General features: G+C 44.4%; 1 protein-coding gene across 1 annotated transcript in view; it reads right to left on the bottom strand.

The window, feature by feature from the left end:
* The window catches only part of PGAP1 (post-GPI attachment to proteins inositol deacylase 1), a 1,745,445-nt gene that overhangs the window by 1,600,675 nt on the left and 125,932 nt on the right, over positions 1-18,838 (bottom strand). Inside the window, exon 4 of the mRNA XM_077275621.1 lies at positions 12,772-12,943. Coding sequence (XP_077131736.1) covers positions 12,772-12,943 — 172 coding nt within the window. The remainder of the gene's footprint in view (positions 1-12,771; positions 12,944-18,838) is intronic.

Raw genomic sequence — 18,838 nt, 5'->3', positions numbered from 1 at the left:
TTACAGCCAGCTAACAGACAGTGCTCTGTACTCCTCCTTCTAGACCTGTCCTCTGCCTTCGACACAGTTGATCACTGCATCCTACCACAGATCCTTTCTTCCTTTGGTGTCAAAGATCTTGCCCTATCTTGGATCTCCTCATACCTTACCAACCGCACATTTAGCATTTCCTACTCCCATACTACCTCTTCATCTCGCCCCCTCTCTGTTGGTGTCCCTCAAGGCTCTATCCTAGGACCCTTACACTCCTCAATCTATACACTCGGCCTGGGACAACTCATAAGGTCCTATGGCTTCCAGTACCATATATACAGTTAAGTCCATATATATTTGGACAGAGACAACATTTTTCTAATTTTGGTTATAGACATTACCACAATTAATTTTAAACAAAACAATTCAGATGCAGTTGAAGTTCAGACTTTCAGCTTTCATTTGAGGGTATCCACATTACAATTGGATGAAGGGTTTAGGAGTTTCAGCTCCTTAACATGTGCCACCCTGTTTTTAAAGGGACCAAAAGTAATTGGACAGATTCAATAATTTTAAATAAAATGTTCATTTTTAGTACTTGGTTGAAAACCCTTTGTTGGCAATGACTGCCTGAAGTCTTGAACTCATGGACATCACCAGACTCTGTGTTTCCTCCTTTTTGATGCTCTGCCAGGCCTTCACTGCAGTGGTTTTCAGTTGCTGTTTGTTTGTGGGCCTTTCTGTCTGAAGTTTAGTCTTTAACAAGTGAAATGCATGCTCAATTGGGTTGAGATCAGGTGACTGACTTGGCCATTCAAGAATATTCCACTTCTTTGCTTTAATAAACTCCTGGGTTGCTTTGGCTTTATGTTTTGGGTCATTGTCCATCTGTAGTATGAAACGACAACCAATCAGTTTGGCTTCATTTGGCTAGATCTGAGCACACAGTATGGCTCAGAATACCTCAGAATTCATTCGGCTGCTTCTGTCCTGTGTCACATCATCAATAAACACTAGTGACCCAGTGCCACTGGCAGCCATGCATGCCCAAGCCATTACACTGCCTCCGCCGTGTTTTACAGATGATGTGGTATGCTTTGGATCATGAGCTGTACCACGCCTTCGCCATACTTTTCTCTTTCCATCATTCTGGTAGAGGTTGATCTTGGTTTCATCTGTCCAAAGAATGTTCTTCCAGAACTGTGCTGGCTTTTTTAGATGTTTTTTAGCAAAGTCCAGTCTAGCCTTTTTATTCTTGATGCTTATGAGTGGCTTGCACCGTGCAGTGAACCCTCTGTATTTACTTTCATGCAGTCTTCTCTTTATGGTAGATTTGGATATTGATACGCCTACCTCCTGGAGAGTGTTGTTCACTTGGTTGGCTGTTGTGAAGGGGTTTCTCTTCACCATGGGGATTATTCTGCAATCATCCACCACTGTTGTCTTCCGTGGGTGCCCAGGTCTTTTTGCATTGATGAGTTCACCAGTACTTACTTTCTTTATCAGGATGTATTAAACTGTACATTTTGCCACTTCTAATATTGTAGCAATTTCTCAGATGGTTTTTTTCTGTTTTCGCAGCTTAAGCATGGCTTGTTTCACCTGCATGGAGAGCTCCTTTGACTGCATGTTTACTTCACAGCAAAACCTTCCAAATGCAAGCACCAAACCTCAAATCAACTCCAGGCCTTTTATCTGCTTAATGGAGAATGACATAACGAAGGGATTGCCCACACCTGTCCATGAAATAGCCTTGGAGTCAATTGTCCAATTACTTTTGGTCCCTTTAAAAACAGGGTGGCACATATTAAGGAGCTGAAACTCCTAAACCCTTCATCCAATTTTAATGTGGATACCCTCAAATGAAAGCTGAAAGTCAGTACTTCAACTGCATCTGAATTGTTTTGTTTAAAATTCATTGTGGTAATGTCTATAACCAAAATTAGAAAAATGTTGTCTCTGTCCAAATATATATGGACTTAACTGTATGCTAATGACACTCAGATCTACCTCTCTGGTCCAAATGTCACCTCTCTGCTCTCCAGAAAAACCAGAGTGTCTATTAGCCATATCCTACTTCTCTCGCTTCCTTAAGCTCAATGTGGACAAATTTGAATTATCTTTCCTCCATCTCGCATATCTTCCCTACCTGATCAAAATAAATGAAATCACACTTTCCCCTGTCCCCAAAATCCGCTGCCTTGGAGTAACCCTTGGCTCTGCCCTATCCTTCAAACCGCACATCCAAGCTCTCGCCACATCCTGTCGCCTCCAGCTCCAAAATATTTCCACAATCCGTCCTTTCCTCAACCCTCAGTCTACCAAAATGCTTGTGCATGCCCTAATCATCTCCCGCCTCAACTACTAAAACATCCTCCTTTGTGGCCTACCTTCTAACACTCTCGCACCTCTCCAGTCCATTCTTAACTCTGCTGCCCGACTAATCTCTCCTCGCTACACTCCTGCTTCCCCTCTTTGCAAATCCCTTCACTGGCTCCCAATTTCCTGGAGTATCCAGTTTAAACTACTAACGCTGACCTACAAAGCCATCCATAACCTTTCTCATCCGTATATTTCCAAACTAATTTCTCAATATCTTCCCTCACGTAATCTCCGGTCCTCCCAAGACCTCCTCGCCTCCACGCTTATTCGCTCCTCACCCAATTACCTTCAAGACTTCTCCCGAATATCCCCCATCCTCTGGAATTCTGTGCCTCAACATATCCAATTATCCACCACATTTGGATCCTTCAAAAGAAACCTGAAAACTCACCTCTTTAAGAAAGCTTGCAACCTGTAATTATCACACGGCCACCTCAACACCATCGGAGCTACTGCCACCCCCGACCTACTGTTTCCTTCCCCATAATCCTGCAGAATGAAGCATGCAAGGGCAGCGTCCTCTTCCCTCTGTACCAGTTTGTCATTGTTAGTTTGTTAACTGTAAGTGATATTTCTATTTTGATGTAACCCCTTCTCATGTACAGCACCGTGGAATTAATGGTGCTAAATAAATAAATTAAAAAATACAGCGTCTGTCTGCGCCCTTATGCTAATACTTATCCTTGTTATACTGAAATATTAACCTATTAGTAACGTATTAATGCTATTAACCTGCATTTCTATGCTTTTTTTTTTTTTTTACTAATACTTATTAAAAGACCCAGCTCGCAAGCATAAAAAGACTCCGACCTCCCCATCTCCAGCCCCAAGACAACAAATATTACATTTAATGTAGTGCATATAATCTTATAACATTAAACAGTATAATAATAATCAGCCCCCCCAGTGCCCTGTGCCCTCACCCACCTCAGCCCTCACAATATCCTCAAACTCATTTACCCCCAGCACCCTGTCCCCCTCCCACAATACCATCTTCTCCAATTCATCCCAACAGTGCCCTGTTCCCCTTGCACACCCCAACACCCACAATAACCCCATCCTCTCAAATTCAGTCCCCAGTACCCTGTCACCCTCCCACAATACCACTATCCGCTCTCATTCACCCCCACAGTGCCCTGTCCCCCTTGCACACCCCAACACCCACAATAACCCCCATCCCCCCACATTCACCCCCCAGTGCCATGTCCACCTCTCCCATTTCAGCCCCCACAATACCCCATTCTCTTGCATTTACCCCACAGTGCCCTGTCCCCCTCCTCCACTGTCCTCTCACATTCATCCCAGTAACCATGATATGCCTAAATCTTATTATTTCCATCCCCACTTACTGATTAAAGCGAACCTGTCACCCCCAAAATCAAAGGTGAGGTAAGCTCACCGGCATCAGGGGCTTATCTACAGCATTCTGTAATGCTGTAGATAAGCCGCCGATGTTACCTGAAAGAGAAGAAAAAGACGTTAGATTATACTCACCCAGGGGCGGTCCCGCTCCGATGGGTGTCTCAGGTCCGCCCCGGCGCCTCCCATCTTCATTCCATGATGTCCTCTTCTGGTCTTCGCGCCGCTACTCCGGCGCAGGCGTACTTTGTCTGCCCTGTTGAGGACAGAGCAAAGTACTGCAGTGCGCAGGCGCCGGTAAGGTCAGAGAGGCCCGACGCCTGCGCACTGCAGTACTTTGCTCTGCCCTCAACAGGGCAGACAAAGTACGCCTGCGCCGAAGTTGCGGCGCGGAGACCAGAAGAGGACGTCATGGAATGGAGATGGGAGGCGCCGGAGCGGACCCGAGACACCCATTTGACCGCGGACCAGCAGCGGGACCGCCCAGGTGAGTATATTATAACCTCTTTTTTTCCTCTTTCAGGTAACATCGGGGGCTTATCTACAGCATTACAGAATGCTGTAGATAAGCCCCTGATGCCGGTAAGCTTACCTCACCATCGATTTTGGGGGTGACAGGCTCCCTTTAAGTTTTCCGTCACACCGTGAGGAGGACCGGGAAGTATCCAGATAGATCCAGTGTACACAGCCAGAAAGTAACTGCAGCTGCTGCCAGCTCAGCCAGCATGAGACTCCTTGGGTGAGACCACATTGCACGGACGGAGGCTCTGCAGCCTGCCACTGTGCAGAGTCTATCAGACAGGGGAACCGGCATTGTGCTGCTCTCTCCCTGACACTTCAGATGCCGCAGTGGATCTCCCGGTGGGCCCCTTCAGATGACGGGGCCCGGGGCAATGGCCCCCTCAGTAGCTACGCTACTGTCCTGGGGGTAGATTTTTAATATTAGAGGGCCTACTGCAGGGTAGTCCAGTCATACTTTGTAATCTGCAAGCACCAAATTCTGGCCAAATACCCTTCATATGTAGAGTTTTGTCCATTCTTCAAAAACGATCACCGGCGGCCCTATTAATTGAGAGGGGGGGAGGGGGGGCTACGGCCATGTGAGGGCTTATTTTTTGCGGGACGAGTTGTACTTTTGAACGATACCATTGGTTTTACCATGTTGTGTAACAGAAAACGGAAATAAATTCCAAGTGCGATGAAATAGCAAAAAAAATTGCACTCCCACACTTGTTTTTTGCTTGGCTTTTTGCTAGGTTCACTAAATGCTAAAACTAACCTGCCATTATGATTCTCCAGGTCATTTCGAGTCCATAGACACCAAACATGTCTAGGGTTTCTTTTATCTATGTGGTAAAAAAAAAATTACAAAATCTGCTTACAAAAAAAAAAAATTGCGCAATTTCCCAAAACCCGTAGCGTCAACATTTTACATGATCTGGGGTTGGGTGAGGGCCTATTTTTTGCATGCCGAGCTGACGCTTTTAATAATACCTCTTTTGTGCAGATACATTCTTTTGATCGACTGGTATTGCATTTTAATGCAATGTCTTTGCGACCAACAAAACGTAATTGACGGTTTTATTTTTTTTCTCTACGCCTTTTAGCAATTAGGTTAATCCTTTTTTTTTTTTTTTTTTAATAATAATAGATCGGGTGATACCAAATATGTGTAGGTTTGTTTGTTTTTTTGTTTTATTTTGATCGGGGAGAAAGGGGGGTGATTTGAACTTTAATATTTTTTTATATTTGTAAACACTTTTTTTTTTTAATTTTGGCATGCTTCAATAGCCTCCATGGGGGGCTAGAAGAATGCACTACTTGATCACCTCTGCTACATAGAGGTGATGCATAGATCACCTCTATGCAGCAGAATTGCAGGCTTGCTATGAGCGCCGTCCATAGGGTGGCGTTCATAGCAATCTGCCATCAACAACCATAGAGGTCTCAAGGAGACCTCTGGTTGTGATGGCAACGCACTGAAGACCCCCGATCATGTGACGGGGGTCAGCGGAGCAAGTAGTATCGGCCGCGCGTGGCACTTAACTAGTTAATGGGTGCGGGCAGATCGAGATTCCGCTCGCGCCCATTGCACGCACATGTCAGGAAGAGGGCCTACACAATTTATTCTCCTCTGCATCACACAATTGACTATAGTTTAGGTAATATTTTTAGAATGATTGAGAAAATAGAGGTGAGTTCAATAACCTGGTCAGATCACGCCCCTGTGATACTAAAGTTAAAGTCAAAACACCCTTCTACAAGAGCTCGCCACTGGCGTCTAAATTAATTTTTAGTTAAAGACCCTAACATTAGGAGTTCATTGACAGTACATTCGAACCAATATTTTCAACTAAACTCTGAGTCTGCATCCTCTCCAGCCATGCTGTGGGAAGCCCGTAAAGTGGTTATGAGAGTATGTTGTACTGCAGATGGGGCTACACAAGAGAAATTTGAGTCACTCTCACTCTGTCCTTTCCTCACAACTCCGACATTTGGAACGTAAATTTGCATCTTCCCGGTCTACTCGAAGTTGAGGAAGAGATTAGAAAAAAAGTCTAAAAAAACGTCTGTAGCATCTTCATTTTTCGTGATCTGGGGCTGTGTGAGGGCTTATTTTTTGTGTGCCAAGCTGACGTTTTAGGCTACGTTCACACTGGCGTTTTTTGTCCTCCGTCGCAATGCGTCGTTTTGGACAAAAAACGCATCCTGCAAAAGTGCTTGCAGGATGCGTTTTTCCTCCATTGACTTGCATTAGCGACGCATTGCGACGGATTGCCACACGTCGCATCCGTTGTGCGACGGATGCGTTGTGCTTTGGCGGACTGTCGGCACAAAAAAAGCTACATGTAATGTTTTTTGCTGCCGACGGTCCGCTTTTTCCGACCGCGCATGCGCGGCCGGAACTCCACCCCCACCTCCCCGCACCTCACCTCACAATGGGGCGGCGGATGTGCTGGAAAAATGCATCCGCTGCCCCCGTTGTGCGGCGTATACAACGCTAGCGTCGGTAACCTCGGCCCAACGCACTGCGACGGGCCGAGCCCGACGCTAGTGTGAAAGAAGCCTTAATTGATACCATTTTGATGCATTTACAATCGTTAGATCGCCTGTTATTTCAATTTAACGCAATTTTGCGGCGACCAAAAAAAAAAAAAATGTAATTTTGGAGTTTTGATTTTCTCTCTCATTACGCCTTTTACCGATCAAATTTTTTATCTACAGTTAGGTCCATATATATTTGGAAAGAGACAACATTTTTCTAATTTTGGTTATAGACATTACCACAATTAATTTTAAACAAAACAATTCAGATGCAGTTGAAGTTCAGACTTTCAGCTTTCATTTGAGGGTATCCACATTAAAAATGGGTTAAGGGTTTAGGAGTTTCAGCTCCTTAACATGTGCAACCCTGTTTTTAAAGGGACCTAAAGTAATTGGACAATTGACTCCAAGGATTTCTCATGGACAGGTGTGGGCAATCCCTTCGTTATGTCATTCTCAATTAAGCAGATAAAAGGCCTGGAGTTGATTTGAGGTGTGGTGCTTGCATTTGGAAGGTTTTGCTGTGAAGTAAACATGCGGTCAAAGGCGCTCTCCATGCAGGTGAAACAAGCCATCCTTAAGGTGCGAAAACAGAAATATGCGCACTAAGCAATCCCCGGCAATATGGCCGCGTACATACAAACAGACATGCGCAATGGTTTGAGCATATTGAGCTCCAAGAAAATGGCTCCCGAGTCACTTCCGCACATGCGCAATGCAGTTCACATACGGACTGGCATACCCTGCGCTACAGACGCCGGGTTTGTTTCCGGTATAGCGGTATCTGTGTACATCAGCCCATTGGGGAGAAAATACTTGGGAGGTACTAAGGTAAAGGTGAGAATATGATTATAAAATCGAGAGGATTAAGTAATTGCATTACAACAGAATATTGAGTTTATATATGGGACCCACACCGCGGAGGCTCTTGTTTTACCTCTACTGGCTAGAGAGCCCTCTCCGGATTAGTGCAAGGCCCATCCTAAAATCTATAAATACAAGCGATATGGGTGGTCACCATACAGCATCTGTTTATCCCAGCCTCCTGATGATCCAAATCGGTGAAAAGCGTTGAGGCATGAGGGATTCGCCCTCGAAACATCATAAACGATGAGTACCCCATTGTTATAGCTGGTATATTCTTTATATCATAATATGGCCACGCAGTCTGTTATCTATACTGTGTCCACTGATGGTCAAGTGTTTGTAGCCTACCTAAATTAATGACTGAGGTTAACTTGGTTTGGGCCCACCAGGCTATATATCTAAGAGTTAACAGTTTATTCATAGGGTCACCGGTAGGGTGAGCAGCCGAGGAGTGGGGGCGCCATTTCCGCTGAACAGTAGGGTGCCAACCCCCACAGTTAGGTAGGCTATCAGAAATAGCAGGGAACAGATATAGAGAGGTACTCTGTGTGTATTATGCACTTTTTGCACTTTAGATAATGTTGTCTTTCACTCTACCTCACACTGTCTTAATGATTGCCATGGATGACTAATTTATAAAGCAATCACTGTCCCTTTCATTCTTCCTGTCGTGCTTGATTGGAGCATAATTGTATCACACCATTCATAGTGGTTAAACAGGAGTAATAGGGACAGCCACCGTTGAGCGGGGGGCGCCTATCTCGAATAAGTTTTAGGGTGCCAACCTCCGCTGTATAGGCAGGGTTGATTCAGAGTATCAATAGTGTGAGGGAGAGTTCTAGATTAGTACGGTTGTTAGTATGGTGATTGTGTGTTAAATTTTAAAGTATACAATAAAAATATAGTTTTATCTAGTATTCAATAAGGTACAAGGTTTCCGGTTTAGTTTTTTCCTGATTTTGAACCTTGGTAGTTCATCTAAATTTTCTTGTTTATGTTTGAACTCATTACCTGCATAAAAGACACTTGCCCACACATTTGCACACCCCAACCGCTCCACCATGGCCAAAATGAAAGCTGTGTAAGGAGACAAGGGATAAAACTAACAGTTAGCAAGGCCAAAAAAAAACATTTGTCCATCCAGTTCAGCCTATATTCCATCAGAATAAATCCCCAGATCTATGTCCTTCTAAAGAACCTAATAACTGTAAGATACAAAATTGTTACACTCCAGGAAGACATCCAGGCCTCGCCATCACCAACTCCTCAGGCAAGGAATTCCAGATTCTCACTGCCCTATCAGTAAAGAATCCTCTTCTATGTTGGTGGAAAAACCTTCTCTACTCCAGACGCAGAGAATGCCCCCTTGTAACCGTCACCTTCCTTGGTATAAACAGATCAGAGATATTTGTATTGTCCCCTTATATACGTTATTAGATCTCCGCTCAGTCGTCTTTTTTCTAGACTAAATAATCCTGATTTTGCCAATCTCTCTGGGTATTGTAGTTCCCCCATCCCCTTTATTAATTTTGTTGCCCTCCTTTGTACTCGTTCTAGCTCTATTATATCCTTCCTGAGCACCGGTGCCCAAAACTGTACATAGTACTCCATGTGTGGTCTTACCAGATTTGTACAGAGGCAGTATAATGCTCTCATCATGTGTATCCAGCACTCTTTTAATGCACCCCGTGATCCTGTTTGCCTTAGCCGCCGCTGACTGGCACTGGCTGCTCCAGGTAAGTTTATCATTAACTAGGATCAACAAGTCCTTCTCCATGTCAGATGTCAGATTTACCCAGTGGTTTCCCGTTCAGTGTGTAATGGTGATATTGATTCCTTCTTCCCATGTGTATAGCCTTACATTTATCATTGTTAAACCACATCTGCCACCTTTTGGCCAAAGTTTCACCTGCACAAGTCTGGGATGGGCTACAGGACAATAGGCAAGCAGCTGGGTGAGAAGGCAACAACTATTGGCATAATTATTAAAAAAAAATGGAAGAAAAACAAGATTACTGTCAATCCTTCTTGATCTGGAGCTCCATGCAAGTTCTCACCTCGTTGGGTACGGATGATTAGGAGAAAGGTTAGGAATGCCCCCCGAAAAACAGGAGAGGACCTGGTCAGTGACCTGAAGAGAGCTGGGACCACAGTCTCAAACATTACTGCCCATAAAGTCCCCTGCCTGTTCACGCCAGCACATATCCAGGCCCATTTGAAGTTTGCCAATGACCATCGGGATGATTCAGATGAGGTGTGAGAAGATCATGTGGTTAGAAGAGACCAAAATAAAACTTTTTGGCATCAACTCTACTTGACATGTGTGAAGGAAGGAGGATGGGTACAACCGAAAAACACCATCCCAACCATGAAGAATGGAGGGGGAAACCTCATACTCTGGCAGGGCTATTCTGCAAAGGGAACAGGATGACTGCCCCGTTTTGAGGGTATGATAGATGGTTTCATGCATTGTGAGATTTTGGCCAACAACCTCCTTCCCTCAGTAAGAGCATTTAAGATGGGTCGTGGCTGGGTCTTCCAGCATGACAATGATCCAAAACACACAGCCAGGGCAACTAAGGAGTGGCTCCTTAAAGGGAACCTGTCACCCCGTTTTTTCAATATGAGGTAAAAATAGTGTTCAATAGGGCCTGAGCTGTGCTGTACAATAGTGCCTTTATTATCCCCTGATTCCCCACCTTTGCTGCCAAAATACCTTAGTAAAGTCACCGTTTTCGGCTGTCAATCACGCAGGTCTGGTCAAATGGGCGTGGTGAAATAGCTGTTTCTCCCCCACCTCTTGCTTTTCTTCCCGGCGTTGGCGTAGTGGTTTGCGCATGCGCAACAGCTGAATGCACTGCGCAGCGACAGAAAAAGAGCGCGATCTGCGCTATTCAACGGTTTATCGGTGGCGGCGGCCATCTACCTGAGGCCGCGCATGCACAGATGGAGTGTTCTGCTTTAGAAAAGCAGATGGAGATCGCGGCAGCCATTTTTCTGAAGCCGAGTTCGCATCTCGGCTTCAGAAAAAATGGCCACCGCTATCTCCATCTGAGCAAGCGCGGCATCCCGCGGCCATTTTCCTGAAGCCCCGGGAAGCAGAGCACTCCATCTGTGCACGCGCGGCCTCAGGAAGATGGCCGCCGCCACCGATAATCCGTTGAATAGCGCAGATCGCGCTCTTTTTCTGCCACTGCACAGTGCATTCGGCTGTTGCGCATTCGCAAACCACTACGCCAACGCCGGGAAGAAAGGCAAGAGGTGGGGGTGGGGGAGAAACAGCGATTTCACCACGCCCATTTGACCAGACCTGCGTAATTTACAGCCGAAAACGGCGACTTTACTAAGGTATTTTGGCAGCAAAGGTGGGGAATCAGGGGATAATAAAGGCACTATTGTACAGCACAGCTCAGGTCCTATTGAACACTATTTTTACCTCATATTTAAAAAACGGGGTGACAGGTTCCCTTTAAGCATTTCAAGGTTCTGGAGTAGTTTAGCCAGTCTCCAGATCTGAACCTAATAGAAAATCTGTGGAGGGAGCTGAAACTCAATGTAGCCCAGCAACAGCCCGAAACCTGGAAGATCGGGAGAAGATCTGTATGGAGGAGTAGGCCAAAATCCCTGCTGCAGTGTGTACAAAGTTGGTCATGAACTACAGGAAACGTCTGACCTCTAATTGCAAACAAAAGGTTTCTGTATTAAATATTAAGTTCTATTTTTCCTATTTTATCAAATACTTATTTCATGCATTAAAATGCAAATTAATTATGTAAAAATAATGCTATGTGATTTTTTGTTTTATATTCTGTCTCAGTTGAAGTGTACCTACGATAAAAATTACAGACTACTCCATTCTTTGTAGGTGGGTAAACTTGAAAAATCGTCAGTGTATCAAATACCTTATTTTCCCCACAGTATAAGTACTACTTGCACCTATCAGACATTTATGGTATAATATAACAGCAGTGGCGAACCTATGACATGAGTGCCAGAGATGGCACGCATGCCATCACCATCCCACAGCATCAGTGGACCGAGGCCGAAGGTTGAGGAGCCCCGTGACGCCTGCCTCTACTTCAGCTGGATCTGCGTCCTCAGACACACATCCAGCTGAAGTGTAAGTGTATTGTTGCTGGGTTTGTGAGCCACAATACACACTGATGACCAGAGGCCAACAGCTGATGTCGGGGTACAAGCAACTGGGTGCACTGCAGTGATGTCGCTTAGACTCTGAAATCAACTGCAGGTTTCAGAAGACAATGCAGCGCCCTGTGGGAGAGCAAGGAAGGTGAGCAGCAGAGTTTATTTTTTTTATGCATTGAACAGCAGTGACAGCAGGCTGGGGGATATATACCAGGATGGGGGAGCATATAGAATGATAGAGTACATATGCAATGATGTGGGACATATACCAGGATGGGGGATGCATATACAGTGATGGGGAGCCTATACAATATTGGTGTGATATCTACCAGGATGGGGCTCATATACAATGATGGTGTGACGTTTACCATGATGTGGCCGCATATGCTATGATGCTATGATGGGGAATATATACCAGGATGGGGGCACATATACAATGATGGGGTGACATTTACAAGGCTGTGGGACATATACCAGGATTGGGGCGCATATACAAAAATGAGGGAGCATATACATGGATGTGGGGCATGTACAGGAATTGGGGGAAAATATACATGGATGGGGGTGATCTACATAGATTGGGAGAGTTTATACTAGGATGGGGGCCTATACATGGATTGGGAGATCACATGCCAGGATGTGGGGGAGGGGAGAGCATATACCAGGATGGACTGCATATACCAGGATGGGGTGGGGGTAGCATATACCAGGATGAGGTGGGGTAAGCATATAACAGGATGGGGTGGGGGGAAGCATATTCCAAAATGGATAGGTGAGAGCATATAAACCAGGATGAGGGTGCATATATCGGGATCTGGGAGCAAATACCAAATTGCAGAGAGCATATACCAGGATAGGAAGCATATTTCTTTATATCTACTCTGTTGCCCCAGCATGCACTCTGCAAGCGTTGTTTTTTTCTAAACTAAAACCTCAGTATTCAGATTAAATTGAAATGTTGGCACTTAGCAATAAATAAATATTGAAAGTTAAACTTACCAGTTAGATAATAATCTATAGGCAACACTGGCATAACTTGAGGTGTAGCTTGCGTTATAATCAAGTTTATCATTTGAGGCTTAAATTTCTTCAGTGTAAATATAGCTCTCGCAATAAGGCCACCCATTGAATGTCCAAGAAGAATAACACTTTGCGGGGGAAATTCTTGGTTCTATATTTAAGGAAAATGAAAAAGAAAACGGTTGGAGGTCAAAAGTAAAGCAACCATAGCATTAAACAAAATGTGTATAATCATACATTTGAAAATCTGAACAGAAATGAGAGACCACACACTGCATATTTTAAAGGTGACTTTTTTCTTTGTTTTTTTTTTGTAATTGACTTGCATTTTCTGCTATACGCATAAATTGAGGTTATTTATATAAACAAAAACCTGTAATTTCTCTCCCACAGATCTCCATTGTTTTTTTCCCCATTAATGCATAAAGTAACGAGTATTGCATTTTTTTTTATTGTTTTTGGATGCTTTTTTGATTATACATCTTGTAATATTGTGAGGAATCATGGAGCACATGATCAATGATTCATATAACTTGTAATGCTAAAAATGGAGCAAGAAAACAGAATAAAAAATACTTAAAGATGTTGTCCACTACAATTATTCAGTTACTAGTTTTACAATAAATAATTAAGGCTAATTCCCCTAAATAATCTCATACACCTTTTCTGCCAAGTTTCATGCCTTTTTGCTTAAGTTCCTGTGCCCTGCCATCAACTATCTTGTCATAGTGATGAATTATACTTCAGAATCCTCGGCTCTCGTCTTAATAATGATCTAGAAGGGTTATTATTTTCTTATATATTCTGTATTTCTTAGTATTAACTTGTCTCGTAGTCTTATATTTAGTTGAATGTTTTTCTTAAGGTATCATAGTTCAGGGGAGGACACACCGCATGTGCAACCGATGCAGCTGCACCAGGGCCCGGAGGTTGAGGTGGGCCCCAGCAGGGCGGCTAACTGAGGGCAGTCTGGCCTGAGGGGCTCTTGGCCAAGGTGCCCTCATGTGCAACGAGCAGGGAGCGATACATACAAAATGGCAGCGGAGCTGCATGGATCCGTCCTGCTTCCTGCCTGCGCTTTCTGTCTGATACAGCAGCACGACTGCATGATTTCAGCATTCATCGTGCGGCAGTGCCAGCGACAAAGCTGCCGGCGACAATGATGCTGTGGCTGCCGGGGAACGTGCAGAGAGGTGAGTGATGCTGTGTATCTGTTTTTGTCGCTGGGGTGGCTATGTCAGTGTGCAGAGACGTGTGTGTGTGTGTGTGTGTGTGTGTGTGTGTGTGTGTGTGTGTGTGTGTGTGTGTGTGTGTGTGTGTGTGTGTGTGTGTAAGAGCCATGCTGAAGGTGGATGAAAGAGCAATGATGGGGAGGAGGCATGAGGTTGGTGGTTGAAAGGACGATGATGGTGGTACAAAGGGCAATGGTGGGGGAGAAGGCAATGATGGAGGTGGTGGAGAGAACAATGATGGAGGTGATAGGGAGGGCAATGATTGGGGTGAAGAAGAGTGCAATGATTGAGGTGTTGGGAGAAGGCAATGATGGAGGTGGTGGAGAGAACAATGATGGAGGAGATGAGTGTAATGACTGGGGTGGTGCAAAGAGCAATGATGGAGGTGATTGAGAGGGCAATGAAGGAGGTGGGGGATAGGAATGATGGGTGTGGAGGATTGGGATGGGAAGAAGGGGGACTTATATTGTACTTACGAACAGGGGGAGGTGGTGTAAGATGTTGGATATGGATGTAAAATGAATTGGGTGGTGGAGGAGTGTGCTAAGCCCCTGACAGTGTCCTCTCCCATCTCACAATGCATTGTGATGTTATCAGGGACTTCAAATTTACTGGAGAGTGGGAGAGGAGGCGATAAGATGCATAGGACCCTTTATAATGAACTGAAAGATGGGAAAAGACGCTGTCAGGGACTTGTAATGAATTGGGAGGTGGCGGAGGATGCTCAGTACATTATGGCATTTTCTCCCACTTCCAAATTCATTATGATGCTATCAAGTACTTATAATGAATTTGGGGGGGGGGCGACACAGGACAGGGACTAAGGATACGTGCACACGTTCAGGATTTGCAGGAGAAAATTCTGCTGCATATCCCAATGTGTTGGCAGGTAGAAAGTTATGTAAAAAATTTTTTATTTTTTTTAACACACATTTTTGCCATGCTTTTGCTACGTATCTTCCCCTTTAGTATGCGTGAAATACGCTGCAAAAATTGACATTATGCAGATTTTAATCTGCTGCAAATCTACAAGGAAAAAATAAGCAATGTGTTCATGAGACTTCAAGGACCTCGTTCACTTTTCTTGTACTGTAAAACCTTGCATATATTCTGTGTGCAAATAGTCTTACAGCTAATTTGGGAGAGTCAAAAACTTTATAATTTATATTATTTGAAATGATAGTTAATGGGGTGCACAGTGCTGCTTATCACTTTATATTTTTAACTAGATTGTGGCCCGATTCGAACGCATCGGGTATTCTAGAATATGCATGTCCCCGTAGTATATGGACAATGATGATTCCAGAATTCGCGGCAGACTGTGCCCGTCGCTGATTGGTCGAGGCAACCTTTATGACATCGTCGCCATGGCAACCATTATGACATCTACGTCGATACTGTGCCCGTCGCTGATTGGTCGAGGCGAATTCGCGGCAGACTGTGCCCGTCGCTGATTGGTCGAGGCCTGGCGGCCTCGACGAACCAGAGACGCGGGATTTCCAGGACAGACAGACAGACGGAAAAACCCTTAGACAATTATATATAAATATAGAAGATTGTGGCCCGATTCTAACGCATCGGGTATTCTAGAATATGCATGTCACCGTAGTATATGGACAATGATGATTCCAGAATTCGTGGCAGACTGTGCCCGTCGCTGATTGGTCGAGGCAACCTTTATGACATCATCGTCGCCATGCTGTGCCCGTCGCTGATTGGTCGAGGCCTGGCCTTTATGACATCATCGTCGCCATGCTGTGCCCGTCGCTGATTGGTCGAGGCCTGGCGGCCTCGACCAATCAGAGGGGCGGGATTTCCAGGACAGACAGACAGACAGACAGACAGACAGACAGACGGAAAAACCCTTAGACAATTATATATATAGATGGGTTCTCCTAGTCTAGGTTCACATTAGCGTTTCTGTGCACAGCGTATCATCTGCATGCGCAAACACATGTTTACGCAGCGCTTATCTGCATGATCTTACGCATGACTGCAAAAAAACAATGCGTTTGTATGCCTTTCTGCTTGATTGCGTTGTTTATGGGCATGCTTACGGTATTTCCCAATGGGCGTGGCTTATGAATTTCTATATACAGACCCTGCACAGAAATGCTCTTCTTTTGATGCTGTCTGTATTCTGCTGCAAGATGGATCTTAGCGTGGAGAGCTTCAATCTGTATTTGGATTTATCATTGAAATTGGCTTTTGCTGTGGTTTGTGAGGAAGAAAGAAGAGCAAGATTGAGAAGACGTCATCGTCGCTATTGTCAACACCACATTGTTGAAGTCCGAGAGAGCCGTGGAGCCTACCACTCATTGTACACCGAGCTTCGTGAAAACCTGCAAAAGGTTTTATTAATACACGAGGATGTCTGAACAGAGCTTTGATGAATTGCTACATCGTGTGTGAGGATCCATCACCAGGCAGGACTCGTAACTGCGCAGAGCAATTCCTACTGAGGAACGTCTGTTGGTGACCCTAAGGTACGTAATTTTGAAAAAGAGACACCTGTCAATGTTCTTGTTATAAAAGCCGTGTACTGATTTTTTTTTTACCCCATTTTCTTTAACACAGATTACTGGCTACCAGAGAGACCTTAATATCTTTAAATTTTCAATTTCAGATTGGACTGTCCACTCTTTCTGGGATTGTTAGAGACACCTGCCGTGCAATGTGTGATGTTCTGCATGCAAAATTCCTCCCCCCAACCCACAACTGAACTCTGGCTGAAAAATTCAAGGAAATTTGTAATTTTCCAAACTGTGTGAAGACTGTGTATGGCAAACGCATTCACATTCTAAAACCTGCTGGAAGTGGATCTGAGTACTTCAATTATGAAAAATACTTTTCTATTGTTCCCATGGCGATTGCGGATGCTGAATGTCGATTTTGTTGACGTTGACTCATTTGGACAAGGCAATGACTCACAGACTTTCAAAAACTCTGACATGGGACAACGTTTGTATGCTAATAATTTTCCACTGCCACAACTTCTTCCGAACACTGAAGGACCGCCAATGCCATTTGTTGTTGTTGGGGATGAGACATTTCTAATGTGTGCCAACCTCATAAAACCATACTGAAGTCAGGACTTAAATCAAAAGGATTTTCAACTACTGACTGACAAGGGCACAAAGAACTGTGGAGTGTGCCTTTGGTTTGCTGGCAGCTAAATGGTGCATTTTGGGAACACCAATAAATCTTAAAGTAGAGACATTTGATGAGATTGTGAATCGTGTGTTCTACATAATTACATCCTGGCAAAAGCGCAACCCCACTTCGAACTTGAGGAACCTGTTAATACCACAATGCCTGATAATCATGCTCACCCTCTCAGGACTACAGTGGAAGTTGCCCAAATGAGGGATAAATTGGCTGCCTACTTTGTCTCTGATATTGGACGTGTGTCATGGCAAGATGAAATGGTTTACTCAAATGTACCTGTAATGTTATGTACTTTTTCTGATACCCCATATGTTGGAGGAGAGCTCGGAAGGGATGGAGCATGGTTTTACTTTTTCAACGCAGAATTGGCTGGAATTGAGATCGGACGCCATGTCGCGTTTGGAGTGCCCCTGATGTGCCTCAACAGTGGAAACCTCCCAATTCTAACTGAAACCCTAACCCTAACAGGGTGTTGAAGGGGGGTTTGATTTACTTTTATAGCGGGTTTTTTAGCGGATTATGATTGGCAGCCGTCACACACTAAAAGACTTTTTATTGCAAAAAATAGTTTCTGCGTCTCCACATTTTGAGAGCTATAATTTTCCATATTTTAGTCCAGTCATGTGAGGCCTTGTTTTTTGCGGGACGAGTTGACGTTTTTATAATGCTCCATACAGTATAATGGCCCCCACATAATTTTCTATACAAAATAAGGTCCCACATCTCCCCTTCTGATATGCCGTCTCCCCTCTCTGATATGCCGTCGCTCCCCCTTCTCTGATATGCCGTCTTTCCCCCTTCTCTGATATGCCGTCTCTCCCCCTTCTCTGATATGCCGTCTCTCCCCCTTCTCTGATATGCCGTCTCTCCCCCTTCACTGATATGCCGTCTCTCCCCCTTCTCTGATATGCCGTCTCTCCCCCTTCTCTGATATGCCGTCTCTCCCCCTTCTCTGATATGCCGTCTCTCCCCCTTCTCTGATATGCCGTCTCCCCCCTCCCCTGATATGCCGTCTCCCCCCTCCCCTCTCTGATACGCCGTCTCTCCCCCTTCCCTCTCTGATATGCCGTCTCTCCCCCTTCCCTCTCTGATATGCTGTCTCTCCCCCTTGCCTCTGTTATGCCGTCTCTCCCCTCTCCTTCTCATATGCCAAAGTGTGAGTGTCTCTCTGGTTGATCATCTTATTCCAGAGTTGGTTTTTGTTACAATGAGGAGGACCGCGATAGGTTTCCTCTTTACTGGCTTTTAGATGATTTATATTGACCGATTTTTTATTTTTTTTATTTTTTTTGTCTCTAAGTTCCCTGTAATCCTTGCAGAGTAGTGTGTCCTGAAGGGAGATATAATAATCACCAGTCAGACTTTGTTTTGAAATCTGACATGAATAATTATGGACACAATTTATTACATTGCAGGATACAATATTTCACCACTTGCCACCTATCCTCTATCAGTTAACATCAAAGTGTGGACAAGTAATGAGTAATCAAAAATAGGTTTGTGGACCCATTTAGACAAACTAGATAAAATAAATACAGAAAAAAAAAATCAGTTCATTTAAAATCCCCATCAGGATTGGTATCGCAATTTACTTGAATATACGGTAATTCACCAATAACTTAATCATTTGTCTACACTGACATCTT

Source organism: Ranitomeya variabilis, chromosome 7 (assembly GCF_051348905.1).
Source record: "Ranitomeya variabilis isolate aRanVar5 chromosome 7, aRanVar5.hap1, whole genome shotgun sequence".
Taxonomy (NCBI): domain Eukaryota; kingdom Metazoa; phylum Chordata; class Amphibia; order Anura; family Dendrobatidae; genus Ranitomeya; species Ranitomeya variabilis.
This window is presented reverse-complemented; position numbering and strand designations above follow the sequence as displayed.